This window comes from Nyctibius grandis, chromosome 15 (assembly GCF_013368605.1).
Source record: "Nyctibius grandis isolate bNycGra1 chromosome 15, bNycGra1.pri, whole genome shotgun sequence".
NCBI classification, from domain to species: domain Eukaryota; kingdom Metazoa; phylum Chordata; class Aves; order Nyctibiiformes; family Nyctibiidae; genus Nyctibius; species Nyctibius grandis.
In genome coordinates, this window is record NC_090672.1 from 2,564,835 (window position 1) to 2,592,721 (window position 27,887).

The 27,887-nt window shown below is 50.8% G+C and overlaps 1 protein-coding gene across 1 annotated transcript in view; it reads left to right on the top strand.

The window, feature by feature from the left end:
- The window catches only part of NTN1 (netrin 1), a 104,823-nt gene that overhangs the window by 49,510 nt on the left and 27,426 nt on the right, over positions 1 to 27,887 (top strand). The window contains exons 2-4 of the mRNA XM_068413435.1: positions 5,405 to 5,593; positions 22,433 to 22,582; positions 25,805 to 25,858. Of these exons, the coding sequence (XP_068269536.1) occupies positions 5,405 to 5,593; positions 22,433 to 22,582; positions 25,805 to 25,858 (393 nt within the window). The remainder of the gene's footprint in view (positions 1 to 5,404; positions 5,594 to 22,432; positions 22,583 to 25,804; positions 25,859 to 27,887) is intronic.

Below are 27,887 nucleotides of genomic sequence, written 5' to 3' on the forward strand. Positions count from 1 at the left end.
TCATCCAGCAGCTCCAGGTTCATGCTCAGCTCCTTCAAAACCTCCAAAACCAGCCAGCAGTAGGCTTGAAGGGACACGATGCTGTAGGGGACCAGGGACACCCTCCTGCTGTCTCCATAGGGGCTTTCTCTTTACCTCCCAGTCCAACAAGCAGACAGGTCTCTGCTGGCTCTGACTACTCCATCTCCATTGTCCCCTCTCTTTCATTTAAGGGTGACTGTTTCCTTGACCAATATGGCCCTCAAAAATAATATCCCTGAAGATATCTCCAAGGGTGCCCTGGGAGCAAAGCCCCTCCCCAGATGGGCACGGGCAGGGTGCCCCTCTCAGCAGCCAGGACGATGCACGCGAGGCTTGCTCCTGCAGAAAAGAAATAATGGCTCAGGCTGAGCTAGCAATTTTCTGGCAAAAAAAACTTATCTGGGAAAAAGACAGTTTCAAGGAGACTGAGACTATTCATAAATTCAAGTCAAATTTAGAGATTACTTTCAGCCCCTGGCTTCTTCTATCCTCCCCTTCCCTTTCCCCCCTCCCCCGAATTATTGTTTGCAAAAATTAAAACAAAATGTTTTGGGGTTTTCGTTTGTTTAAAAAGCAATTTGCATTTTGAAAATTGCCAAAATATAAGTTTTGGAAGGGTGGGGTCTTTTGAAAGGGCAGCATTGTCATTGCTGAATGAAAACCACGGAGAGGAATGTGTCCTGGGAGATGCAGGGCGCTGGGACGCGGGGCCCGGGGGACATGGCGGCAACACAAAAGACCACAACCACAGCTCTCACCGCACAGCTCCAGCCTGAGCCTCCCATTCACGTATCTCCTTTTGTTCTCCCAAATGGAAAATCCTGCCTGTCTTGACCTTCTTCGACAGATTCATTTGACCAAGTCACTGTTTTTAATGCAGAGATGCTTCTGCTGTAGTTTCTTCACCCGGCTCCAAACCACAGCTTTCCTCTTTTCCTCAGGTTTCTGAACATCTGCATTTAAGTGATATCTGGTTGTTCATATTGATCCTGGCAGCCCAGGTAGAGACTGTTTGATGAAGCTCTGTACATCTGTGTGCAATAAAGTCAGTGAACAAAAGGTTTGTGAGGTCCTTGGCAAAATAAGAGAAAGAAGAGAGCCGGAGACAGCAACACTGAGCTTAGTCGAGCAACTGGAGCCAAAACCTTCTGTCGGAGAGGTCTCAGCACCTGGCACATGTTTTGCCCATAGCTGAGTCTGCCCTGGGTCTGCAGCCCGTGCAGAGGTGTCTTCTCCACCGGGTGAAAAGCAAAGCGTGGGAAGTGTAGGTGATGCCAATATCAGGAGGTGATTTTTATTACAGCCGGCGAAGGCATTCATAGAAAGAAAAGATGGGTTGCTAAAGAGCCACTTACTGTAGCAGGGAAATTCAAACCAAGAAGCATTGGCTGGAAATTAAAACCAGGCCAATTCATGTTAGGAAAGAGGCAGAATGCTTTAGCACAGCGGGGGATTAACCATCGGGCTGAGGGAGAGGGTGGGCGGGAGCCTCCGTCCAGGGAAAATGTGGCTTTGTGAGCCGCACACCCTGCCCACAGCACGGTGCACACGTTTGGAGCTGGGATTCAACAGCACCATGACCTGCTGCTGGGTCCCTGTCCTTCCTAATGGCCAGCTCACGGCAATAGCAGTGTGCCCAGGCATTGCCTACACTCAGCATCTTTAGGTCCCCACTGCTGGTTTTCTCCAAGGCTGTAGCACCAGTGTGATGGGTCCTATCACGATGTGTCCCAGCCTTGTCCCCAGCAAGGACTTTCTGACACCTAGCTGGGTCATTTATTGCATTGTCCTAATTCTTCTGTCCCTATGTGCTATTGTCAGGAAAAAATAGGATGGCTATTTTCCTTCCGTCAGGCCAAGCCTCTCCCATTGGGCATCTGCAAATACACCAGGCTACAAACAGAGCTGCCAGCCAGCCCTGGCTGGTGGCCAGTGGTGTACAGCACTGTCCACTCAGGACCCAGGCACTCAGGGTGAGTACATGAGACAGTAATTTCAATTAAAACCATTCTCCTTGGGTCAGTTTGTCCCCTTCTGTCTGCACAAACAGGTGGATCGGGAGGGAGTGGATGATAGAAAAGCACCCATGTGCATGGGCCTAGGAGGCAATCAGTGCCCACTGGATGTCCTCGGTGCCCTGGGAGTGCAGGAGGAAGGAGGGGACAGAGCCAAGGCTAAGCTGATGGAGCCAAAAGAAGCTGAGAAGTCATGGTGTAGGGGTGGCCGTCACTCACTGGCTGCTTGCGGTGCTTTTGGGGAGCTTGCAGGGAGGTTAAGTGCAGGGATGCTGGGCATGGAGGGGGGCTTGACCAGCCCACACCTTCTACCAGCTCATTCACTCCCTCCTGGGAGGGTTTATACCTCAAGGCATACACAATCTTTAGGTCATTTGCTCTGGATGTGGACAGGGACAGCTGTTTTAGGGAGCTCCTTGCACCTTCTTGTGAGATTCAGCTTCCCTTCTCTAGACACTGGATTTTCCCCTCCCTGGAAGATCAATTTAAAACTGATCCCAGGAGCAGGGCTGCGAGCAGCTCTGCACACTCCTCTTATTCCTCCACGTTCCCGCGCAGCTCTGCCCTGGTGGGACCAGCTGAAGTATTTGCAAAGATCTTGAGAAAATCCCAGGAGTTCTGCTTTCCTGGCTTTGCAAAAACATTTCTGCTTATCAAGCAAACCCAACAAATGTGAAGATTTTCACTCGCTCTTCGGGTGGGCTCAGCTCTGAATTTTAAAAAGGGATGTGACAATGCAATCTTGCAAAATACTCGAGTACCAAGTCCAGGTCTCCTAAAATACAAGTTTCTGAAGGAGGTGAGCTTTCATGCTCTTTGGAAAACACGCATTTCTGCCAGCTTCAAGGAAGAACTAGGTCTTCTGTAAGGCCATGCCACCCCCTGAAGAAATGTCTCCTCATGTTGGTCAACTGGGACTAAATCCTGTTTGTAGCACCAAAGGCAGAGCTGCTAGTGAGTCTCAAGGCTTTGAATGATGGAGATGTGCCTGCATGGTCACAGGCTACGGCAGGGATGACGGACCCTCAGACTGAGGGACTTAATTCTTTTTTTCCTCTGCTTGAGCCGAGTCCTGAGGCCATGCCATTGATACAGGTGTTGCCTTGGTGGTTAGCTATAGCAAGGGGACATCCCTTATGTGGCAGCCCTGGTGTGCCTCTCAGCCAGTCCATGCCTGGGGGAAGGCTATGCCCTGGGCAGAGGAACCAGCCCTCAGCCCTGTGCCTCCTACACACCTGGGAAAAGGGTTTAATCTCAGCATCTTGATCACATCTCTATAAAACAAGAATTGGGACTTTAAAAATGCCACCTCCTTCCTGAAAGCGTAGCTCATGCGTTCTCCAGGGCAAGAATCCCCTCTAATCTAGTACAGCGCTGGCTGCGGCAGAGCCATCGTGCCGTGAGAAAAGGAGAATACCATGGCTGAGCGGCTGCTGGGGCTCTCCTGGCAAAGCACAAAGTGCTCCTTCTGAGATCGAGATGGAAGGGGAAAAACCTACAAGGGGGGACGCAGAAAGCGCCCGGTGCATGCTCCTGCGCTTCTTTTAGATGCAAACAGGCTGTTTAAGTGCACTCACAGCATCAGCAAGTGTGTCTGTGGGACCAGCCAGATCTAAAGAGCAGCAATTCCCCCTGCATGCAGGAGCTGTGTCTCCGTTCTCCTTGATGGTCGTCTCCTGCTTTGGGAGATGACAAATGCACCCACAGGCTGGTGGGCTCATCTAAGGAGAGGCAAACCGCAGTTCAAAGTCGTGGCCTCGCTCGGTGTCAGGAATCTCAGTTTCTCACAGCTGGCAAACCTCTCTCGGGCCACTCTTCTCACCATTAGCACGTTGGTGGCTGCTTCTCCTGCTCTGTCATTGTTTGGTGGGTACGTGAGGTTGGGCCTCACCATGTCAGCCAGAGGAATTCCGATTGCAAAGCATGGAGAGAGCAGTCTCCATCCCGCTCGTTGGATGTGTCCGGAGGATTTTGCTCTGCCCTTTTCTTTCACGTGGTGAGTTAGCTGGGGATTGTTCCTGATAAACAATCCGGAACTGCACTGTAATTTTCTGGGCTGAAATTTGATAATTAAGCAAATATAGCATGTCTTTGTCTTGAGCAAGCACCATAAGGTAAACAGGAAGGAATGAGGGATTAAGATGTCTCTGCTCTAAAGGAAGGTGACAAGCCCAGAGCCGTGACACCTTCGTGCCGAGCAAGAGGCCCAGCTGTGGGTTGGCATTGCACAGATGCATTGTTCGGGGGTGAAGAGCAAATAAAAGCAAAGGGAAAAGAAAACAAGCTATAAAATTCTCAGCAAAGCACAGAGCCCCGGCAACTGCCTCTTGATGTTCCCGTGACAGCTCTGGGGAGAGGCAGGCGAGGGGTCGAGCTTTTGAAGTCCTTAAGTTGTCCTTTGCAAAGGCCTCCTGTTAAAATAGTCCCTGTGTTGACATTAGGCTGCATATGGTGGAGAAATTGGACATCTCCTGGCAGGTTCAGTCACAGCACATGCAATCAAAGCAGACGGGGACTTTTTGGTATTTGACTAACTGGGCGTCAGGCTGACCCTGTCCCAGTGGTGGGATGAGAGATGTGGAGGCAGAGGTGAGGTTTTACCAACATGTTCGGGGCTGCAGATGCATAACAGAGCCTTGTGATACAGGTACCAAGCATGGGAAGGAAAGCCGGGGAAGAAGCTAGCTAGGAAGGTCTTGAAATGATATTTGGAGCTCAAACACGCATGTGTGTGGGAGTGGGAATACTGGGAAGGTCGGGCAGATGATGCAGGACCCCCTTTCTCATGGGGGAAGACAGAGGCAGCTCCAGTGGTGTTGGGAAGCAGGGGGTTTCACAGCAGTTTGGGGGGGTCTTTGTACCAAGCAGTACCATGATATGAAGCACCACAGTGTGGGAGCAGATGAGAAGGGAGACGAGCAGTGCTTACTTGGGGCAAAGCGCTCGCGACAAACCTGGAGGAGCAGCTGGGGGGTTGTGCGTTGCCATGTCCTAACCACAGTTGAGGTCCCTGCCCTCGCGGCCCTGCCTACACCCAGCTCTTAATTCACATTAAGAGTGGGGAGAAGCAAAAGGCGTATTTGTTGCAAGTCGTGATAGTGAAACGAGGTCTCGGTGACCTCAGCTTCCCCTCCAAAAAGCTGGACTCACCACACAGCACTGGTCAAGGAGGGATGTGGGTTAGCAGTTGGTTTCCCATAGCCAGAAGTGCCACCAGAGCATCCCATCCTGTGACACCCCCACTGCGCCGGGACACCCTGGGCAGGACCTTGAGGGTGCCCAGCCCCACGCACACGGGCTCCCCCGGGGTTGGTATCTCCATGGCCAGGCACAGATGCTGATGGTCTCCGCTTTTTTGCCTCTCACAGCCTGCAACTGCAACCTCCACGCCCGGCGGTGCCGCTTCAACATGGAGCTCTACAAGCTGTCGGGGCGCAAGAGCGGCGGCGTCTGCCTGAACTGCCGGCACAACACTGCCGGGCGGCACTGCCACTACTGCAAGGAGGGCTTCTACCGGGACCTCAGCAAGCCCATCTCCCACCGCAAAGCCTGCAAAGGTACCGGCTCGGGGGTGGGATGGCCGGGCCCACAGATGGCCGGGCCCGCACGGCTCCTTCTCCTCCGACCCCTTCCTGCCGCTCCTGGTTCCACAGCTCTTGCTCTCACCAAACCCCTCCTGCTCCTCCCTCTCCCAAACCAAGCCCTTGAAATGATTTCTCTTGCCCCCATGTTCCTTGCCATCACCTCTCCCTGGTCTCCCCAGCCTCCTGGGGAGGACAAGGCCACCGAAATACAAAAAGTTCTCACTGCTGAGGATGACTTGAAATTATTTCAGGTTTTATCACTTATAAATTATGCTTCATCTGCTCCAATAACCACAGCTAACTTGGTCATCACATATCTGAGGGCAGAGTTGCACGAAATCCCAGGTACGGAGTTAGATGTAGCATCTGTAAATCAGCCTCCTCCCAACACCCGTCCCCTGCTCCCACCCTCGCTCCCAGCGCTGCTGGGGACACAGGCAGCCCTTAATCCCCACACAAAACATTTCACTCCTCGGGACGAGGCGAGAACAGTAAAATGGGAAACAATTCTATTTTGAGCTCAGCAAACAGCGTTTTTTGAGGTTTCCTCTCCTCCCGCGGTGGACGTGAAGGAGAGCGGGGCTTCAGCTGGGGCGGGAGCAGCAATAAGAGCAAATCCTGCAAATGAACTTTTTTAACTCTCAGCTGTCTGCTGGAAGAGATATAAATCCTGAACCTGAGACTCAGCTAAAGGAATCAACCAAACATTCAAAAGCCAGATTAGAAGATGCTGGGGTTTCCTGCAGAAAGCTTCAGCTCTTTTCTCTCTAAAGACTCGTTTCAACAAGAAACGGAAAGCTTTTTGGCCCGAGCTGGGTATTTTTGGCTGGAAATCTTTGGGTCTTCAGCGTTTTCAATTTTTTAATGAAAACGCTTCTTCATTTTTTTTTTTCCACTGAAAACAGACACTCTTTGCCAAAGCAGAAAAAGAAATCGCTTCTTTAGACGGCCCTACTCCCCTTTTTTCACCTTGTAAAAACTATTTCAAAGAGACATTTTCGACCCGCCCTGTGCTGAGGCTGCTAACAAGCTACAGCTTCAGCCAAAACGTGGGCTGGTGGGATGTGAACCCAGCCCGTGGCTCTGGGGGTGAAAGGAGGTGCCGTTTGAGGGTCTGAGGAGCCAGGAGGCAGGGGTGCCGGGGTGGCTGAGCCGCTTTCGTGCCAGCCCCAACACCCAGCATCCCGGTCGGACGCCCGCCCCGGCAGCGAGCTGCCTGCCGCTCATGGCCGTGCCTTGGCCCCCAGTCCCAAGTGGATATGTGTCGTAATAAAGTTCATATTTCTGCTTTCAGGGCCGGGTTGCAGCCGAAGTAACAGAGCGTTAGGTTGAGGCAAACAAAGGGAAATTGTGAAGGAGCAGGCTCTCCTCGAGCGGGGCCGGGCAGCGATGCGGGTGGGCATCCATCACCCCTGGGCAGCAGTGTGCTCACAGAGGTGTTTGCTGATGTCCAGAGCCTGATTCTCATTTACCTTCCTGCTCCCCAGAAAGGGTTTTGGGGTGCTGGGGCGGTGGGGGGAATTCCCAGCCCTCCGCACACACAGTTAACGCCTTCCCAGGGCTCTGGTTTATCCTGGCTGCCTCCCCAGCATGGGGGCTCCTGGGGACATGGTGGGATTTGGGGGAGAGGAGTGATCTTTCCCAGCCGCAGGGTCACTGTACGTCCATAGGGATCCCAGTCCTGTGGGATCAGCCCAGGGAGCACGGAGCGGGGCAGGGATGCTTGGCTGGATGGTGGGATGGCTCCTGTCCCCTCTCCATCCCCAGCTCTTCCATCCCTGGGAAAGGATGGGTTGGCAGCGATGTCCATGCTTAGCCCTCTCTGTCTCATTGACCTCAGCATTTCCCAGGACCTTCCTTGCTCCTGCTTTTCCCAGCTCTCCTCCCCGGCCAGGCAGCCTGCTCCCCCTCTCCTGCCCGTTTATCCTTGCTGTCCCCTGGCCCCTCACTCTTGCTAGCCTCTCCATGGCCGATGATAGCCCAGTGGTCTTACCCAAAAAGCACAGCCGGGTGGCAGGTAGTACCTTTGGGTGGGAAACCTCAGAGCCTTGCTGTGCCTCAGTTTCCCCAAACAAGCACCTGGGAAGGTACATGCTGGCCTTCGCGAGGCCCTCTGCATTGTTTAAGGGTGAATTTCCCAGTCACTGGGTCATTCACTCTATTAAATGCTCTTCACAATTGTCCTTTCTCATCCCCCTGCCTTCTCGAAATGCTCCCGCTCTTGAAATCTGAGATCGCCAAATTTAAATACTTCTCCAGCCCCCCACGGTTTATAACAAAAATGCAGCTATTGGAGCTAACAGATACAAAGGTATGTAATAAATATGCTGGTGCATGAACAGCTCCCCGACTCGCAGGCTATTAGCGCAATTTCACAGTAGTGGGAATGGTTTATTGTTGGCGTAATCCATCGTCCTATACAAAAGCGGGTGAAATGAAGTTTCCTACAGCAAAGGCATTCCTTTGAAAACTCGTTTTCCTGAGCTCTGTTTATGACACAGGGGATTTTATGTTCCCTTTATTTTTATTCCCTGATTCAAGGGCTGTTCTGAAATAATTGTTGAAAACAGGCTTTTTTAAAAACCAAACCCCACCATCTAACAGCCTCAGCCATTTCTCCATTGATAACAATATTAATTTATCATCTCACGAAGCCATCTGCCGACAGGCAAAGCTCCCCCAGAGTCTCATCTCGACCGAATGTGTTTAGAATTAAGGAATTAACCATCCTGTTGCATCTACCATCTCCCTCACAACTGCCTGACAGCTCATCTCACTCAGGTTGTGTTTTCTCTATGAGACTCGATTCTTTCAACCATCGCATTGCTCCGCTCATGTCCTACACATAACACGTTTAAACAAATGCATATAATAGAGCACCGGTGCCTCGTGAGCCGATGGAGAGCTGCCAAGGAAGCATGCAGCACGCTTAACCACCTTGGCAAGCGTGCGGGAGCTCGGACAAACTCCCAGCAAATGGTCCATGAAAGAGCTGCTGAAGAGATTTTTTGTATTAATTCAACTTCATTAATTCAGCCTAACAGACACATCCAGCTAAACTGCCTTTCCTCTCACCTGTGCTTCTCATCTCTCATTCTATCCTATGCACTAGGTTATGCACCTCAATTCATAATGAATCTAACGTCAGAAAATTCTAGAAGCAGGAGTTGCATTATTTTAAATGGTTGGTTTTGGTATTTACGCAAAAATATTGCATTGCAGAAATGTTTGCACCATGTCTACTTTTTTTTAACTTGGAGAAAAAGAAAATGCCCCCAACTTTTGCACATGTTGCAGGGCACGGTGTGAGGCTCAGGCAGCAAAGGGTGAGCAGAAAGCGGAGCTGGGCAGTGCTCTCCTGCCCAGGTGGGGAGCTGGTTGGTTTTCTAGTAGCCAAGCCTATAATAATTTTTAATTAAAGGATTTTTTTTAGTGATCTGAAGTTGTCTTAGCAGCACATGTGAAGACATAAGAAGTTGGGCTTTAAGGATGACTTTTATCCGGATGGTTAGAAGCGATGCAGCCATGCCATGTTCCTTGCCTGTGCATTTGCTTCCAGTTATTTTCTTGCAAAAACGATAAAAGCAAAAAAGTTGTCAGTGATCAGAGATGCCCTGTCGCAGAGCCACGCAACAGCGGCATGAAGCCCACAAACCACATGCAAAGGCACTGATGACAGACGGAGTGGGGATATTGCATCAAGTGGCAATGTTGGGTGTGCGCCAGAGCCTGCCAGGCTGGAGCTGGGAGCCGAAGGAGGGCCGTGACTGCTGCGGGTGGGTGGCCAGGCAAACCCAGGGACACCGGTTACTCAAGCAAGGGCTTGGGCTCATTTTGAGGTCAAACCGCAAAGCTGATCTCTTCATGGCCCCGGATGGGGACTCTGGGGCTGGAGGAATCCAATGGTAGTGCTGGTCCTCCACCATGGGGGAGGATGGGCTCATCCCAGCAGGCACTGGAGTAGGATTCCCTTTGCTCTGGCAGATACATCAAAACCCTGAGTCCTGCGCACACCCCGTAGGTGTGTGGGCTGTCCCAAGCAACAGCAAAAGCCCAGACATAAGAAATTTCACATGTTCATCTTTTAAAACTCAGAACAAGGGCAAATTGTTCCTCCTTTCTCACTGATTTTGAGCATGAAGAGCTCTCAAAACGCTGAAGCCCTGCTTCCCGTCCCTTCTGCTTTCCCTCTGCTCCAAATGATGTTGCAAGTGAAATTCCACATCTGGGTCCTGCAAACCTCCATCCACTCTGCTCCGTCATGGGCTGCCGTAAATCAGGGCCCCGGTGTTAGTTCTTTTGATTAAATTCACTCCTGATATTTGCCAGATTATTGGCACTAATGTAATTCTATTGGAACAGAGACTCTGCAGGATTTTATAGCCTGGCTCTAAAACAGCTCTGCACTTCGGGGAAGGGATTTACACACTTTTTGATGAAAAGATGACAAATGATACGTGTTATGAATGCCCTTGTGCTGAGGCTGCCAGCGCAAACCCCATGTGGAGGGGCAGGATTTGGCACCTGGAGAGGTCACCACACTCATTAGGACTCGGAGTTTTGGTAAAAAACGGGATCGCCTGCTTCCCCCGCGCGGCTGCAGCCCCACGCCCGTGCCGAGCCTGGCAGACTTTTCCATCTGCGTTGGAGGATTATTTAATGAAGAAAAAAGCACTCCCAGCTTACCTGCCCATCCTGGCTTGGACCCACGAAGGCTCAAGACTTTGACATTTGCTTTTTGGAGACAGTTTGGATTCAAGCAGAGAGAGGGTGAGTGCCATCCCCATGGGCTCAGCCTCTGGTTCTTGATTTAATGGGTGTAAGTGTAGGTTTTCTTCCCACCCAGCTGCAGGCGTTTAGTGTGGGGGGGACTAATGCAGCTGAACCCCTGTGGCTCCTTGTGCTGCCTGGAGAGGAGAACAGAGCCTCTGGTGACAGGGACAGTGGGACGAGTCCCCCGTCTCTCTCCACTGACTATAGAGGGAGCTGCGTGACCAGCTTAGAGCAGAGAGCTCATTTCCACGAGGCTGAAGCCGGGGAAGATGAAACCTCTTCTTGCTGCCTGGACCCCCACTGAGAAGTTGGGGGTGCAGGAGGCAGCCGGGGTAAAACCCATGTTAGATGGCAGAAGCTGAGGATGGGCTCTCACCAGCATACTGGTGTCCCACTGTTGGTGTCCCATGGGCCATGTCCCAGTGCAGGACAGGAAGATCAGCCTGTCCATGGTGCATCTCTGCAGGTTTCAGTTGTAGTCAGCATCCCTTCAGCCTTGGAGATGTCCCCTGACACCACAGTCCCCCATCCGCAGCTAGGTGGGGGGTAGGCAAGCTCACAGCTAACACATCCCAAAGACATAGGGATGGCCTGACTGAACCCCCTAAACCAGGTCTTCTTGGGGTAGCAGGTCCACCATTGGTGGCTTCTGGCAGGGCTCCTGTCCCCAGCCTTTCTTCATCTGCAGTGGGTACCAGTTCCTACAGGCTGGTAGTGCAGGGACCTCGTCACTGCTGGACGTCAGTGCAGGTTTACCCTTGATGTCCACCTTAGGAGGAGGTGAAGTGCATCCTAAGAGAGACGCTTCTCTCCCCAGAGCAACCTCACACTGATGCCCACCTCTTGTCCAGCTCATTTGTGGTTTCACGAGGCAAAGTCCAAGGCAATACTTTCTATGAATTCCCCCCCCGGAGTTGTCTTTTATCATCAAACTGCCTTCCCTTCCTTTTCTCCTTTTCTTCCTCTTTGAAAACCAGTTGGACCTACTGTTTAGATGAGAGATGAGCCAACTCGTAGCGCTGGCAGGGCTTGGATCAAGTTCTTTGTATCAAGGCTTGGTCACCTCTGAGAAATCACATCACTGGAGAAAGTCCAAACTTTCAAGGCATTGATCTGCCAAACACAGACTTTATTTTCTCCACAGGGCATGCTCTTCCACTGCTGTGAGAACAATTTTCTAGCTGTATTTCTATACTGCATTTGTTAGTGGCTATGCCTCAGTCACCCCCTTCCCCAAGGCCCCATAATTCTTTATATTGATATTATTCCAAGCGCTGAGCCCTGATTTATGGTTTCTACATCTAAAACTTGTCATCAGCAACCCCCAGGCACACACAAACCAGTCGGAGAAAGTTTATAGAAATGCCATTTTAAGCTGTCCCACGCACACAGGTCGCTGTGTGGAGGCTTGAGTGCCACTGTCACCAAGTGCCACCACTACCATGGCACCTCCATGACCCAGGGCAGAGCTGCACCATTCACCTGCTTGGACTGGAAGGGTCCCAAAGCAAAGAAGGGACATGATTATCACAGCAACTCTTAAACTATTTTGAGTTTGTAGTGTGAAAACATGGAAAAGGAGTGGGTTTGGTTTTTTTTAATGAAGACTTGAGCTCAACACAAGACGTCTACCTGGCCATGCCAGCTTTTAAACACCCACGAAGTTAATGACATATGAGCAGCTATGTCAAATTAAGCAGCCGCTTCTGTGCGAGCCGGAGCAGGAAGAGTTTGCTGTGTCGCAGCAGTGGAATATTCCTGTGGCAAACCCAGCGACTGAGACACTTTCTAATTGTTTCAAGCCAGATGGGGCTCCATGTGCCAGCCTTCATCCTGCTCTCCCTTCCACTCGTGCCTTCCAGTTCCAAGGACTTTCTAATTAAGTCTGATCTATGTGAGCCATCAGCAAGGAACAAACCAAATGTTGGAGCTGTGCACAGCCCTTTCCCCCAGCCCAGAGCAGCTCCACCACCTCCACACAGCACATGGGGATGATGCCATTCGCTGAGACACACATTTAGGGACCACAAATATCATGTTCCAGTTTTATGTTTGTAGCCACTGGTGATCTGAAGCGGTCACGCTTTTTGCTTCTCCGTGTATCTGGCCCTGGAAGTGCTCCAGTATTGGAGCTGATTCTCCATTTTGGTGCAAATTGACTGGGACAAGGGTAAAATCCTGCGGTCTGGTCTTCCCAGAAACTCATCGCTGACTTTCTCCTCTCTCTGGCTTACGATCAGGGCCACCTCCCACAATATAGCAGCATTTAAACAGATACTTGCTTTCAGTTGAATGTATTTTAGGCAGTCTAGGATTGAAACCTGGATGCTTGGAAAGAGCATGGGGGACTCGTAGGAGACCCGCTCCTCAGGGGCTGGCAGAGCACCAAGGGACATTGCCATGGGCAAGGAGGCTCTGCCATCCACATCTCAGATGAAGTGTACATGCGGAGGGTCTCTGATCTGCTACAGCCTCCAGACGTTGGCTTAGAAGGTCATTAACCAAAAAAGAAAAAAAAGGAATATTTAAAAAAAGAAAGGGAAAAAAAGAAGAAAGAGAGAGAGGTTTGTCTGTGACTGTTGATAAGATCAGAGCAAAATCACCTCTATGCCAAAAATTTCCTTAAGCTGCAGCTGTCTTCAAGCTCCAGGGAAGTGAATAATTTCACGTATTGCTCCCACCCAGGCGTGTTTTGCTGCACAATTCGACTCCCCTGCAAGCCCAGACTCTTGGGGCCACCGGGCTGGGCAGACGCTGTGCACCCCAGCCCCACGGCAATGCCAAAGGAGGAGGGCTGCTTCTTAGCCTGGGTCCCCCATTCTCCTCCAAAAAGCCACACTGGCACTTCCAGAGCCCTTTTCAGCAAAGCTCCCTTCTCTTCTAGGAGCACCTTTTGGACTTTGCCGAATCAGTAGAGACTAACTCACATTTAAAGGCAAATTTTAAACAGACCCCGTTTAGGGAAGGGGAGGTGTGGAAGGGGCTTTTGACATCCCTTCAAACGGGCTTGGAAGACATCTGGATGTAAACAAGACAGCACCTCGCCAGGCAGGGGTCTGACCTGCAGCACAAACCCCAGAGCGTGGCTCTGACACGTCCTCCCGGCGTCCCCAGCCCAGCCGAGAGCACCCTCTCCCACAGGAGATGCGCCTGAGGCCCCAGCGATGCCCCATGTGCTGCGCTTCCACAGATGTTCTCCCACAAAAGCACCCACTGGTTGCTTCTTCCACCCAAATGAGTAAAACCAGGACCCAAAGCACCACCTCCCAGGAGAAGGACACCAAGTGAGCTGGTTTAGAGATACATCTCCACTGCAATGAAGGACCTTCATCACTTTTAGCATGGGAGGGAGGAACAGCCCCATGAATGGATGAGCTGAAAAAGCACACAAAGAGCCTCCAGAAAGCCATGGCAGAAACTGCCACAGTGTGTGGGGCTTGCAGAGGTTGGGGAGAGATGCTCTGCTGACTCCGGGGAACCAAGACATGCAATGGAGGAGGCTCAGCCAAAGATCCTCCAAAGGACCTTGAACCCTCCATTGCAGCCTAGAAACCTTTCCCCCAGTACCTTCAGGGGGAAGATATAGCTCACGGCTGAGCCCCAAATACATGTGAGACATTTGGATGATCTACCTTATTAGCAAAATTTAGACAGTGTTGATTACCATTCTGAAAAATGCCATTCTTGCAATGATGGTGCTTGAGAGGAGTTTTATTGGCTAAATCTGGGGCCGACCACCTTCAAAACTGTGGTTTGGGTTTGGTTTTTCAGTGGAAATCCATCCATAAGCGATTCTGAAGGGCAGGTTTGGACTGTGGTTTTTCAGAAGTGGCAGGGTGTGACACAACAGAGGGGAATTTGCACCCTATTAAAAAAAAACAGACTAAACCCCAGTTCTCCATCACAAGTCTCAGACTAAGAACAGAGGTTGCTAAATTCATTTGCGTAGCCAGACCTTTGCATATCTCTGAGACAGGGGAAAGAAAAGGAATAATCTGCCTTCTCTGTAAATATTTTCAAACTGTTGAGATAATTTCCTGCTTCCGATCAGTTCTTGAGAGTGAAAAATCCTCCAGGCCCTCAGATCCTGAGCATTAAAACAAAGTTCAGTCCCACTCACCCAAATGCCCTGTTCTGATTTTAAGCACATTAAAACAAAAAGGCTTTTTTTTCTCATAGAAAAAGAAACATTTTCCTGTTAAATGTACACTTCTCAGGGCATCACAAATCAGTGGCCTGCATTTGTGCCCCAGGAGCTCTCACTGCAATGTTTTTTGTGGGCACTTGGGGTGTTAGGGGGACCCTCCCCACTGTGGATGCTTTAGTGCCTGATAAGGGCTGTGCATACCGAAGGGATCCCCCTCTGCTGAGCTTTTTCTAGGGTTTCTCTCTCATCTATCCAACAGCCTCGTTTTGTGAAGCTTGTGGCAACCTCATTATCTCTGAGACTTTTGCTACGCTGCCAGATTTGACTGAAATATTATTAGTGGGAGAATATGCTTGTAGGAACCTCATTTCCTCAGGAGCCAGGCTAAAAACGCATCCGGAGGAGAAAATGTTTGCCCTTTTTTTTTTCCCCTCAATAAAAGTATTTTCCACCCCACTGTTTCTCATGCAATGTCTCCCATGAGAGCAGGTTGAGCCTTAATTTGCTTTAAAGCCTTGAGGACACCGTGCTCAGGGACTGTGCCCCATTCCACTGCTCTCTGCCTGGCCAGAGCTGCCCCCAGGGCTCTTTGACCAGACTTGACATTTTTTGATGGAAAAATAAAAGAGGTGACATCCTCCATGACCAAACCCAAGTCCTGCCAGCGAAGTGGGGAGAAGGAAGCCCCAGTGCTTCATCCCTGAGTTCTCCCAGCATTCCCACCACTCTCCCTGGGGGCTTCTCCAGCTCCGCTGCAACCACCCGAAAGGTGGAGCTCCCAGACGACGGGGGAATGCTAACAATTTTTTTTAACAAGAGGATTTTCAAGCATTTTGGAAAGTGCTGCCATAATTGTCTTATTGTCTGTGCCACTAATGTGTGCCCATAGTGCGCCTGCCCAAAAAGTGGATTTATTACTGTGGTTCAAAGCCCCCTCCGGATTAGCGGCGACTCTTGCTCAGTGGAGGCATTGTGGGCCCTGTCTGTTACTTGTTACGGAGGAGACAAAGACAAGGTCTAATCTGTGAAATTTGGCCCAAACCGCAGGGCGCCAAAGCCCTTGGCTTCCCCAAGTGCCAGTTCAGGAGAAAGAAATGGGAGAGCCCTGAGAAGCGGCGCAGGAGGAGGGACACTGAAACACCAAGAGATTATTTGGCTTTGCCCGATAAAAGGGGGAATTCATTTTCTGCTGGCAAGAAACCTTTAAATCTCCAAGAGAATGTGCTGAGGGACATTGTACATGAACATGATCCTTTGGAGAACTAAATGCAGTTCACAATATTGCAGACAAGCTGACGATCTCATTGCAAAGCAGTTAACAGTTAATATTTAAAGCCATTATTAGTATTCAGAGTTAACACAGAGACATTTCAACCTCTGCTTCTGGTTAGCAAACTAGCTGCGGCCAGACTGGGTGCGTACACAGTAAATACCACAGTTTCTCTTCCCTGGGACATAAATCTGTGGGATTTGCAGGAAGCGCCTCCCGTGGTGGAGATGCTGTGCCATTAAATATGGTCTCACCCAACCCTGCAGGATCCTGTCTGCGGAGCCAGCATAAACCTCTCTGCACTGCTCAGGTGTACAGATATCAGATCATCGCTCTCCTTGCCCATGGACAAATAACCAGTGTAGGTCTCCAAAGGAAGGAGCAGGGCTTGTTTTGAATTGTTTCTACAAAGACAGAAGCCAAAGCAAACCTGCTAAAAAAAACCTTCCCAGGTCAGGTCTTTGGGACAGCTTCAAGGCTGGGGTCACCTTTGAGATGGATTACAGCTATCGGGAGGGGACAAATGGACTGACCCCCGGAGTTTCCCACACAGTGAGTTCCCCAGCCAGATGTGTTTACTGGAACCAGGATTTAAAGTACCCGAGTTACCAAAGACAGTGGATCAGGGAAAAAAATAAACCCACCTACAAAAAAAGTTTGCTTAAGTAATAATATCTGAACCATAGCTCTAAATACTAAACCATAAGACTAAGTGAAATATGTTTACCGCATCAGGATGACACGGGCTGTGTTATTGAAGCAACAGGCAACTTTAAGCTGGGTTGTTTTGACATTTTCCTGTTTAAAATATTGTCAGAATCAAAGCGTCCACACATAAAGCTTGATTTTGGTGCATTTTTTTTCCAGTAGAAAGCTTCTGTAGCTACATTTTTTTACTCTAGTTGGAGTCTTTGGAGGAAAGAAGGAAAGCAACCAAAGGGAGGTAATTTTGGCCATGATTCTGGAAAAGCATTTAAAAGCACGGTTAAATATAAATGTGTACCTAAGGGATATTGGCTATGTGGGACTTAAATTCATCCTTAAAACTGAGCGTGATTTCCTGAAGAAGCTTCTTTCTCCATACAGGAACCTTCATCAATGACTATTGCAAATTAAGGTGGTTTTTTCCAGCTTAATGCATTGCTGTTTTACTGCTTAGTTACGGCATAAGCAGTCACGCTTTGGGCTTTTAAATCTGGAAGCCCTGCAACCTGTGTTATCACTGCAGATACAGTGTGAGAGGAGGAAATCTGGACACCCCGTGAAATCAAACCTTTTTTTGTGGTGTTCAGTCAAATGGCTTTTTCATCATTCTGAAAACCTCCCAAGGAAACATCTTCCCTGAAAACAGGAAGATGCTAATTCTCCAAAAATGCAGGTCCTTTCAGGTACCTTCTCAAACAAACATCACACTTGAAGAGAGAGCTAAGCCTGGAGATTTATCCCTCTGTTTACCTTTCAACACACGTGTGTGTGGGAAGATTAGCAGCTGGGAATGCCTCTGACCAAAATTCAGGGGTGGGAAAATATTTGCATTTTTGTCATGCTATTTGTCAGCCTTTGGTGGGCCAGAGACATCCCAACAAGTTCAACCACTTTCCCAAGGCATTTTGCATCTTCTCATACATGCCCCTAGGATTTACCTTCAGGTATTTTTTCAGTTCCAAACCAGCCCAGTCTCAGCTGAAGCACAGAAATGCACCGTTGCCGATGCTCGAGCGGATGATGCTCTGCCTCTGCAGATTCGTGCATATAATAGTGGCTTGTCTTGGAAGCTTCAGACAGAGATATAAAACTCTATGACAGACAGTTTTGCAATAGCATGGCCCCAGGGGAAATCTCTTCCTAACTGCAGGCAGTTAGTAGCTGCCTTGGAGTGCTTATATCCGTATATATATATTAATCCCAGCTAATGTAACTACAGATGTTCTCATTCATAGGCCTATCTAATCCTGTTGGGCCTTTGCCATGGTGTCTCGTAGCATGAGTTCTACGAGTTAATTACGTGCAGTGCAAAGAAGCATTTCCTTTTATCATTGAAAAAGGTTGCCTTTTAAATGCGTTGAATGTCCCTTTGTTCCCGTATTTTAAGGAGCAGTGAAGAGGAGCACCTGTCTGACCTTCTCGGCGCTGTGCATTACTTGGCATCCCTCCATCGTCTCTTGGCAAGGCACTCCTAATCTTTTCCATCGCCCTCAGATGGGTGCCTCTCCACGCCTTTCACTCCGGTTTCCCAGCTGAGGACGTACTATTGATTTCTATGGTGCCATGATATTATATTCAGTGTTCTCTCTACCCCTTTCATAACACAACCTGCTATCTTATTGCTCTTCTCAGCTCTGTTGCAATCAGCCAGATGTTTCATTGACTCCTAGATCTTTTCCTGGAGTGGTTGCAGTTAATTGGGACCCTTCAGCGTGTATGAGCCATCCTGTTCCCTCCTTCCGATTAGGCATCCTTCTGCACGCTGGTTTTTGTCTGCTATCCCCTCACCCATTTGACCAGTGTGGGTAGGTGTCACAGAAGACCTACATGGTCTCCTCAAATCTGGACTAGCCAAGGGGAAGGTGGTCACCTAGAAATGCTGTTAGCTCCCTGCTTTCCAGGTCATGGCTACTACATAAGAAAAAACAGTTTTTATGGGCAGAGGCACCCCCATTGCTATCCTCATTCCCCATTAAAACCACACCGTATGCTCCTGCTCCTTGTTTTCTCCTCCACAGCCAGGTTTTTAAGCAGGCAATAACTTCATTTTTCACTAGTAATTCCTGGTCATCTCTGTCACAGACACTCATCAGAGATTTTTCTTCACGATTTTCCTTAGAGTTTTTCTGAAAGAACTAAATCATGACGGTTATTTTCCTCCCCCCTGATGCTATGTGAACCAACAGCCTAAAGCCACACCGTTTTCTTGCACCGACGTCATTCCTGTTTGCTCCTCTCACGTCTCACTCACTGCACCATTGCATCCTCCTCTAAGGGGTGATCCTTTTAAGCAAGGCATTGAGGATACAGAGGATAAAGCAGTTGTTGTCCCCCTTATTATCTCTAAGGCACCCTCCTTTCCTGATCAGTGAGGTTTTTCTCAGCTCTGGTGCCTCATGGTCTCTGCTCTGCTCAGGGCAGAGGGCTGCTGATATTCTGCACCGAGGTGGGTGACGGGCAAACACTTGCACCTAGGGAAGTCCAGACGTGACAATGTGTTTTGTGAATCAAAAAGTTCCTAACAGAACGGCAGTGAGGATGCCAAGGGGTGTTTGCACCAACCACACCCCCCTGGTGATTCTAGTGCAGTCTTTCTTCAGTTTGGGGTTACAACCCAAAAGATTTGAAATGTACTGGAAAAATCATCATTAACCACAAGCAGCCCAGGTACTCCATGGCTGGGGAAGGACAAGAGCCTGTAATTGCTGGCTGCAAGTGTTTGCACTGGCCAGGGAACTGCAAATTGCCTTTAATTGCTCCTAATTGCTGGCATTGGTACAGTTCCTCCTGGACAGGGACTGCGAGCGTACATCTGCAGACACTGCTTAGACCACCTCCTGCCTCCCTGTGCCACAGGGCTGAGTTGCTGCTGATTCGGAGAGTTTTCTGGAAGATAGAAAAGTTAAAATGGGGTCAGGCATCCAAGGAGCCCGAGTGCTGCTGCCCAAGGCAGTCATCCGGGACTCGCAGGGTCCTGTGCTGCAAGGAGGAGTTGGGGACCAGTGGCAGAAAAGCACATGCCGACACTCAGGGAGGATTTACCCCACGGCATGTCAGAGGGAGCGATCAGCGATCAGCCAGGGGTTTCTCCTGGTGAGGTCCTGGACCAAGGGCTGGTGATTCCCAGCTCCTCTGCCACTTGTCTACTCTGTCACCTTGGGCACATCACGCATGCCCATGGGGACATGGTCAACACCCGTTCTGCAGAGCCCTCGCAGGAGCCCGGCTTGGGGAGAGAGTAGACAACCTCAGACAGATACGGCTGTAAAAATAACCACAGCAGCTCTGGACAAGCCGTGTGGAGGCATTACCTCATGAGGGAAGGAAGCAGCAGCATCACTATTTATTTATGTGGTGTCCAAAAGAGCGCTTTGTGCTCTGCAGCCCATCCTCCAAGAGCCTGATTCTGTAAATCTTACTCATCACAAAGACTTTTTTTCCTTTTTTTTTCCTTTTTTTTTTTCCCCTCCTTTTTTCCCCCTCTCTCATCCAAGCGGTCTCACTGAAATCAGTGCAAGCCGTTCACATGGGGGAGGATTACTCACAGGATGGGGGTTTGCAGGCGATGCCTGAAACCAGCACGCGCAGCCCCAGAGGGGACGCCTGAAACATGAGGCATGTTCCTCCCCATCCTCCTGCCCTTTGCCTCTTCTTGTGTAACCCTTCCCTGATTTGCTTATTTTTGTATTAACTCCTGCCTCTCTGCTCTTCTTTAACTCTTTTCTGTCCTGTTCCTTCTTCAGGCTCTTGCCTAATGTATTTTTATTTCCTCTCCCCCAGCAATATTGAAGCCATCCCTTGGGGCTGCAGTGTGCAGGTTTTCCCACCTGAACATCTCTCTGCTCTCTACGCTCATCACCAGCCACACTGATTTAAACGTTAAAACGTTTCCAATCAAAACTAGGTTTGATAGAAAAGCACGTTTTCCACTACAGACAGGTTTGCAAGCGACTGATTCACAGAGGCAGCTCAAGACAAATGAGAGAGTAGGACTTTTAATCAAAAACCCCAAATCAGAAGTGTTAGGGAAGGAGGAGAAAAGGAAGAAAAGCTTTGTTGTTGTTTGTTTTTTTCCCCTCCCATGTGAAAAATCATCAGGTTTTGGCAAGGCTCGGTCTGCTCCCATCCAGCACTGGCAGAGTCGAGGGACGGTGGCAGTTTGCTCGTGCTCTGGGGTGGGCTGTGTGGGGACGGGATGCCCCGTGAAGGGAGAAGTGGACATCCCAGTGCAGGGAGGCTCCAGGTACCATCCAAACCCTGCTGGGAGGGGGACCAGCCTGGAAACTGCTGCCCAGTAAAGATCAAACTGGGGGCTGCGGGTGCAGGGAGTAGGAGCAGGATGGTGCTGGGGCAGGTTGGAGGGAAGCTCCAGCCAAACACCAGAACTTGGACACCCAGCACAAATGAATGCGGGATGCAATCTGCCATCCCCAAATGAGGCAGATTTAGGGTGTCTCAGAGCCAGGGGGGTGCAAGACAAACCAAGAAGCATTGTAGGGTCCAGCACAAACCCTCATGGGAGTGATATGCTCAGTTTGGGGGATTTGGGGGTGTTTGAAAGCCAAACCTCTTTCCAGCCGCTGGAGCCCGTGGAGACACTCACACTGGTCCTGACCCACAGACCAGCCCCCACCAGGATTTGGGCAGTGGGGCAGGCTTTCCCCCAAGCCCTCTTTCTGGCAGGCAGCTCCCCTGAGGGGCAGAAGGAGGGCAGGATCAGTGCTCCCCAGGGAGGGTTTTGGCTGGCTCCTTCCCGAGGATGCCGCACAAGAAAAGGAAAAGCTTTCCTGCCTTTCCCTGCCACCGCTCAGCAGGGGCAGACCGCAGTCTGGCACGGCGCTTGCAGCTCTTAGAAATTAGGGCTGTTAACAAATGTGCGAGGCCATAATCCTTTTGGAGCAGTGATGATAACAAGCCCCGATGCTTTTTTTTTTTTAGCTTTTTTTTTTTTTTTAAACAAACAGCTGCGCCGGTAAGTCCCACTGTGGGAAATGAGATGGTGAATGATTTCAAGTGCAGTATTTACATCCCCTGCCAAACCCTTCACATCTGCCCAGCTCTGCCGTCAAGCCTCCATCCATCTGGCCAGGAACAGCAGGTCCTCCAGCCTGCCTGCATCCCACAAGGGCATTTCCTTCCTGCGCCCGCGGTGCCAGCTGCCAGCGATGCTGCTCAGCGGGGAAGGGCTTGAGCAAAAGCACTGAAAGGAGAGCGGGTTAGGTTTGGTTTTTTTATGTAGTGCACGTGAAATGAATTCCCAACATCTCTGAAAGCAATTGCTCCCTGTCTGAGATCTCATTTGCTGAAGGGGTGATGAAATGCTCCTTGATTTTGCATCTCTTCCTTACAGCCCTGCCACTGCTCCAGGGAGCCCCAGGGAGTTTGAAGCCGGCTGGGTTGGGGGCAGCAGGTGCTGTGGCTCCCGGAGTCCTCCGGCAGTGCTGCCTTGCCTGCTCCCCTCTTCTTCGAGTCCTGCAAACTCTTGAGCACAGCACCCATGGGATGAGGCAGTTGCAGTGTCCATGGGTGGGCATCCATGAGCGGGGACACCCCACACGCCTCCCCAGAACTGTAGAGCACTCATTGTCCTGGGCAAGTCGTTCTGGCTGCAGTTCCATCTCCGCAGCAGGACTGGCTGTGGCTGGGCCACCCCCTCTCCTGTGCTATCCCCTCTGCGCCCAAGCAACAGCTGTGCACACCCCTTCTGCCCAATGCCACCTCTGTTTCAGGTCAGTGCAGTTGCTGGCTGGATGGGACGTTTGCTGGAGGTCCAGCACCAGCTGTGGAGAAGGTGGAGCCGTGCCGCGAGAGCTGCCGGCAGCCCACGGCACTCATCCCACTCCCCACCGACACCACAATGCTGCCTGCACCTGCTCTCCTCTCCCCCTGACCCTCTTGTTGTGTGTTCCCCCCACAGAGTGCGATTGCCATCCCGTGGGTGCCGCCGGCCAAACCTGTAACCAAACCACGGGCCAATGTCCCTGTAAAGACGGTGTCACCGGCATCACGTGCAATCGATGCGCCAAAGGCTACCAGCAAAGCCGGTCTCCCATTGCGCCCTGCATAAGTAGGTGGATCGCTCTTTTGATGTCTGTAGATTAGAGATGTTAACCTTTATAAACCCACAGGAGCCACTGCCCAGGCTGGGCAGCTACTAACCCCACCACATACGTGCTGACGGGCAGTGCTCGGGGGACGGAGCTGCTTGGGCACCCCTGCCAGCCGCACTGCCCACAGTAGGACATGCTGTCCAAAATTCACCACTAGCTTCCAAGTAGCTCATCTGTCTTGTTGGGTGGGTTGTGTGAGTGCATCTGCAGCCCAGTTTGCCAGTAATTTGATTTTGCTTCACAGAGCGAAGGTGCCCCGAGAGCACATTTGCCTTGGGGTACCACATCAGGTCTGGATGCTAAGGCAGATTGCTACAAACAGGTTTTTCTCTCCAAAACCAGGCTGTGCTGCACTGGCACAGAGCTCAGATCAGAGGAGTTGCTGGTTTGATGGAGTTGCCATCACAGTAACACAGTTGATAACACCTGGATTGCTAAAGGGGATCTTACACTCACATAACCCACCCAGAAACATGGGCTGTTTTACCTCTTGCTTCCCTGGGTTTGCTTTTTAGTTTGCCTTCCCAAGGCTGCTCTCATCCTCTGCTCTTAGAACAACAGCACCAAGCACCAGGTGCAGCTCCCAAAGTCTCTCCGTTGCAGCACTTCCTTTGCAAACATCCACATCCCCTCTCAGTCCCTGTCGAGCACTCATTGCCCAGGCAAGGTGTGCTTTAGCCCAGAGATTCTCTCTGCTGCCTGTTGGTTTTGCTGTTGTTGGATCATTCAGTAGCTCATGCACTTTGCAAGAGACCTCTCCACCTGCCCTAACGAAACAAAGCATCAATATTACGGTGCCTGGGACGGGCTGGGAAGGAGGGGCTGCTCCTTTCGAGGTTGACTCCCTGCTGCTAAAAGGGGAAAAAAGGCCCAAGGGGAAAAGAGAAGTGAAGGTTGAAAGAATCAAGTCTTTGTTGGGAACCTACAGTGTGCTACCACACTGTCCCCTTGCAGCATCTGCCTCTCAGGATGGCCACTGCCAAATTATGGGGCAGACAGCTTCTCTCCACCTTCTCCTGCTGAAGAAAACATACATTCCAGGGTGGTTTTTGGTCACTTGAGATTCATTCTTCCCTGTGTTGCAATGGGACAGCAAGAGCTCAAACCAGATGCTTGTTTCCCCAAGATGCTACAGTCATGGCTCCGGTATGCTTTGCAGCAAGTATGCGCAAAGGTTTATCGTTAATCATTCCCCAGGGTCATGGTAAATCAGAGGGTAAATTGTTCCTTGCATCACCTCCCTTGGGATTCATTGCACTAAATAAAGACAGACACAGAATTTCAACACGATCCAACCAGGCGTTTGGAGCCGGGCTGCGCTCACGCCAGCTGCCGAACCAGTGTGCTCAAGGCTGTCCACTGGTGTGAGCCTGGCAGGGCTGTCCTGCCCTGGCCCTGCAACCCACCCCCATCCTGGCAGTCGTGAGAGCCCCTTACTTGTGTGCCACTGCAAAACATCCCTTCCAAGGGGACAAAAATTTTTGTCAAAACATTTTCCAAGCAATGCTCTGTTCAGACTACTAAGCTGCCGTGCCGTTGTTGGGATTTGATCTGCACACATGATGCTAAAGCAATTAAAATGAGGATATGAGCAACTCACTATTCTCTCACCCTAAAAAAACTCAAACCAGCATATTTTCACTCTTGAAAAATTTCAGTCAGCGTATCCTACATGGAAGGGGATGCATTTCGCACATATTTCATACATGCGTAGTGGAGGGCACTTGCTCTCCATCCCTTCCCGCACTGCTCTTCCCTCTGGCACTGGGAGGGCACAGGTACACTGCACCTTGCAAAGGTCTGTCCACATTACCTGCAAGAGCACGGTTACTCTCTGATTTACCACTGCTTAAATCCCGAAGACTTATAGCCATGCAAAAATCACCTCGTGGGGAATAAACAAGACACCAGTGGGGTCTGTCTGCATAGCAGCCCACGCAGGCAAGCATGAGCACCCACCCAGCCACCAGCTTCGGGACGGCTGTGCTGGCTGTTCATGTACTGCCTAGTTATGTACCGTGTGTTTCGCATGGGCTTGTGCCTGTGTTTAATTGCATGAGGGTGAACAACTCAAAGTCATCTAATGCTAATTATGCTGCACCCCTATGAGCTGCCGTCACTGCAATGCAGACAGACCCAAGAAAGCCCTGCCTCCGCAGCCAGGCAGGTTCCCGACAGCAAAAGCAGGAGGAGGCAGATGCCAAACCCCAGCTGGTGCCTAAATTTCACTTTCAAAATGGACTAGTAGGGTGTTTCCCTGCCAGAATCCCCAGGGATGCACAGAAATTGCAGCACCATGCCCTAAATGCGCAAAAGGTGTCAGTCATGAGAGCTGCATGTGTGCGCTGGGGAAAAGAGATCACCTTGCCAAAGTTGGGACCGTATAACACGCTCTCTCCTCAGTCCATCCTTTTTAATGTCAACAAAAGCAGTCAGGCTTGGGCATGAAGATCCAGAATGTTATGTGGTATCAGCCATGCAAAGCCGACCCCAAATCAAAAATAGGGACCATGACATTGGCACCAGATCTGTTTGTGTTTCCTTTAAATGTGTGAGGTAACACTTGCAGCCCAGTAGATAGACGCAATACTTCACCTGCATCCTATCTCACATGAGAGGAGTGGTAGCACTGCCCCAGACATGGATGGAAAGAGCAGCTGGAAGGGACAACCTAGGGACAGGGGGAGGCAGCGACACTCCCATTGCCTGCTGGGGCTGGGCACCGCACAGCAGCCAGCCACACCACCCTGCCTGGCTTACGCACCCTCCGAGCCCCTGCAAGAGCATCCCTCACCCTGGGGTACAAACTGGGACGTAGCAATTGCAGCGGGCTGCGTCTGGGCACCATAGCAATTGCTGGCTGTGGCACCATATCAGTTACCTGCCTGGCTGTATCTTTTATTTTCAGCTAGAAGCCAAATGTTTTGGTTTAAAAAACCCTTTCCCACACCCTCTTGGGAGGCCCAGTTCCCCAGAGGGTATGGTCCTGGTGTGCTGGTTCCAGGGGCTCTTGCAAAGCTCCTTGCTGGAGGACATGGTTGAGAAACACCCCTTGCTGGTAGACATGGTTGGGAAGGGCAAACACAGTGTGTGCAAGGGCCAGGCTCTTTGGGATCGGGAATAATGCATCCTTCTTTTATCTCCTCGCCTTTCCTGCCTGCTCTCGCTGTCCTGCACAGAGATCCCCGCCGCTCCCCCCACCACCGCTGCCAGCAGCACAGAGGAACCTGCAGGTACGTTGTCTCTCCTTTTAAAGCATCTTGATGGTAAATGTCTTTTGAGCAATCGTCTGCCTGACATGAAATTGCATTGAATTAATACATAAATTCTGTTGTTTGTACTGGGACAAGTGGTTTCTTCATATACCCAAAATGTCTGAGTGTTTGAAACAAGTGCGCAGCATCCCAAGAAATGGGTGTTTCTAGGAACACGTGTGAGTGTAGGGAAGATGCAGAAAGATTTTCCCAGAGGTGGCAAATCTATAAGCACACAGGGGTTACCCAAAGTGGGACCAATGCTTGATGGAAAAGAGGTAAGGACTCAAGACCGCTACTGGTTGATTATTAAAGTTGAGTGGTTACCTGCTCAAGTAGAAGAGCCCTAAGAGGGTAAGAGAACAGTCCAGCTGTTTTTCTGGTGGAGGAGGACTAGAGAACCAAAAATCCCCCAAACGAGAACAAAACCCCTAAGCATTGCTTACTGCTGCATATGAGCATTTCCTTTTTATTTGCCTAAATCTGTGTGTCTCTGGTGCTGAGCAATCTTAGGTGCTGATGTGTACGCTAACAGCAATGTGTCTCACGTCCGGCTTTGTGAGTCCTCGGGGTGGGACACGGCTGTGGTTAGTGGCGTTGCTGGGGATGGTTGTGCTCAGATGTGTCCCAAGGCCAGTGGCTGTGAGGGCTGGGGGAAGTATCTCAACTCAGGGCGGGAGGTCCTGCAGCAGCAGGTTCTACAGTAAAAGGTCCTGCAGGAGTGACTGGAACCTGGGGGCAGCGGTGTGGCCCCGATGGACTTGGATCACCACATTTATGCAAGCTGCAGTGCAGAGGATCATCCTGAGAAAGCTTTGGCACATCACGCTCTGTGTATCCTCCTGTTTCCTCTCTCCTTGTCCTTGCACCAAATACATCCCGTGCAATGCCGACCTGGGGCACCCCTTTGTACACCCCATCTCCACCACCACAACTACACCATCACCACACCATCCTTCCCTCCTGATTTACACCCCCAGAGGGATCAACACCTGCCCCCGCCATGTCACCGAGGGGCTTTTCTGTCTCCAGGTCCCTCGGGGTCAGATGGGTCTGAGCAGGGGATGACAGCAGGAGCTGGAAGCCCTGGGAAACAGTGACTTATTCCGTCCCACTGCCTGTAGATTCCCACCGTATTTGAACAGTGCTGCGGCTGTGAAGGACACGGGGTGTAAAGGCTGTTTACTTTTGTCTCATCGGTGTAGCAGGGTTCATAAAGTAAGGATTTTGTACTAAAAGTGATGGGCATCACCTTGAATTGAACTCTGAGCCAAGGCTCGCCCCTTGGCAGGGCTTTTCATGCAGGCTGTGGGTGTTGCTGTATGTTCACGAGCTCTTCCTGGGATGGGAAAGCCAGGGAGCAAAGGGACAAGGTCTTCGGTCCCCAGTGTCACAGGAAGGCGAAGCCTCAGGTTTTCTGTAGGACTGATTTAAAGGACGAGTTCTGCTGCCTGTACCCACAGTGGCAGAAACTCTGTGTTTTGGTGTCACCGCCCTTGTCAGCACCTGCCCTGAGTTGATGTGCTGTGGCAGTGTGACCCACGGGAGCCCCAGGCTGCGAGTCACGGCCACTAGCTCTGTGCCAGGCACTGTGCTGGCTGGGCTGGGGCTGGTGCTGGGCTATTTGCCCCCATGGCCCCTCGGCTGGCCAGCGAGCAGGGCCAGGGTGAGCAAGGTGAAAGCATAGAGTCTGCAGTGATAGGACCCTTGAGCAGGACAAGGGGGTGCACAGCTTACTTTAGGCACCAAACATGGACACTTTGGTGAAGAGCAGGTCCCTGTGCAGCCGATGAGGAGAGCCAGGTGCCCCCTGCCACCTGCACATCTGCCCAGGGGAGTGCCCATGGGGATGGCTGTGGGGATCAGAGGCATGTCGGTCAGAATGTGCCCCTCGCCTTTGACCAAGGCTTTAGGTGGGTGTCTGAAACACCTTCCAGCCTTGCTACAAAGGGACAGTCTCTCCCTGGTGTTGCTGGCAGGGATGCAGCCTCCAGCCCTGAGCCTTCCC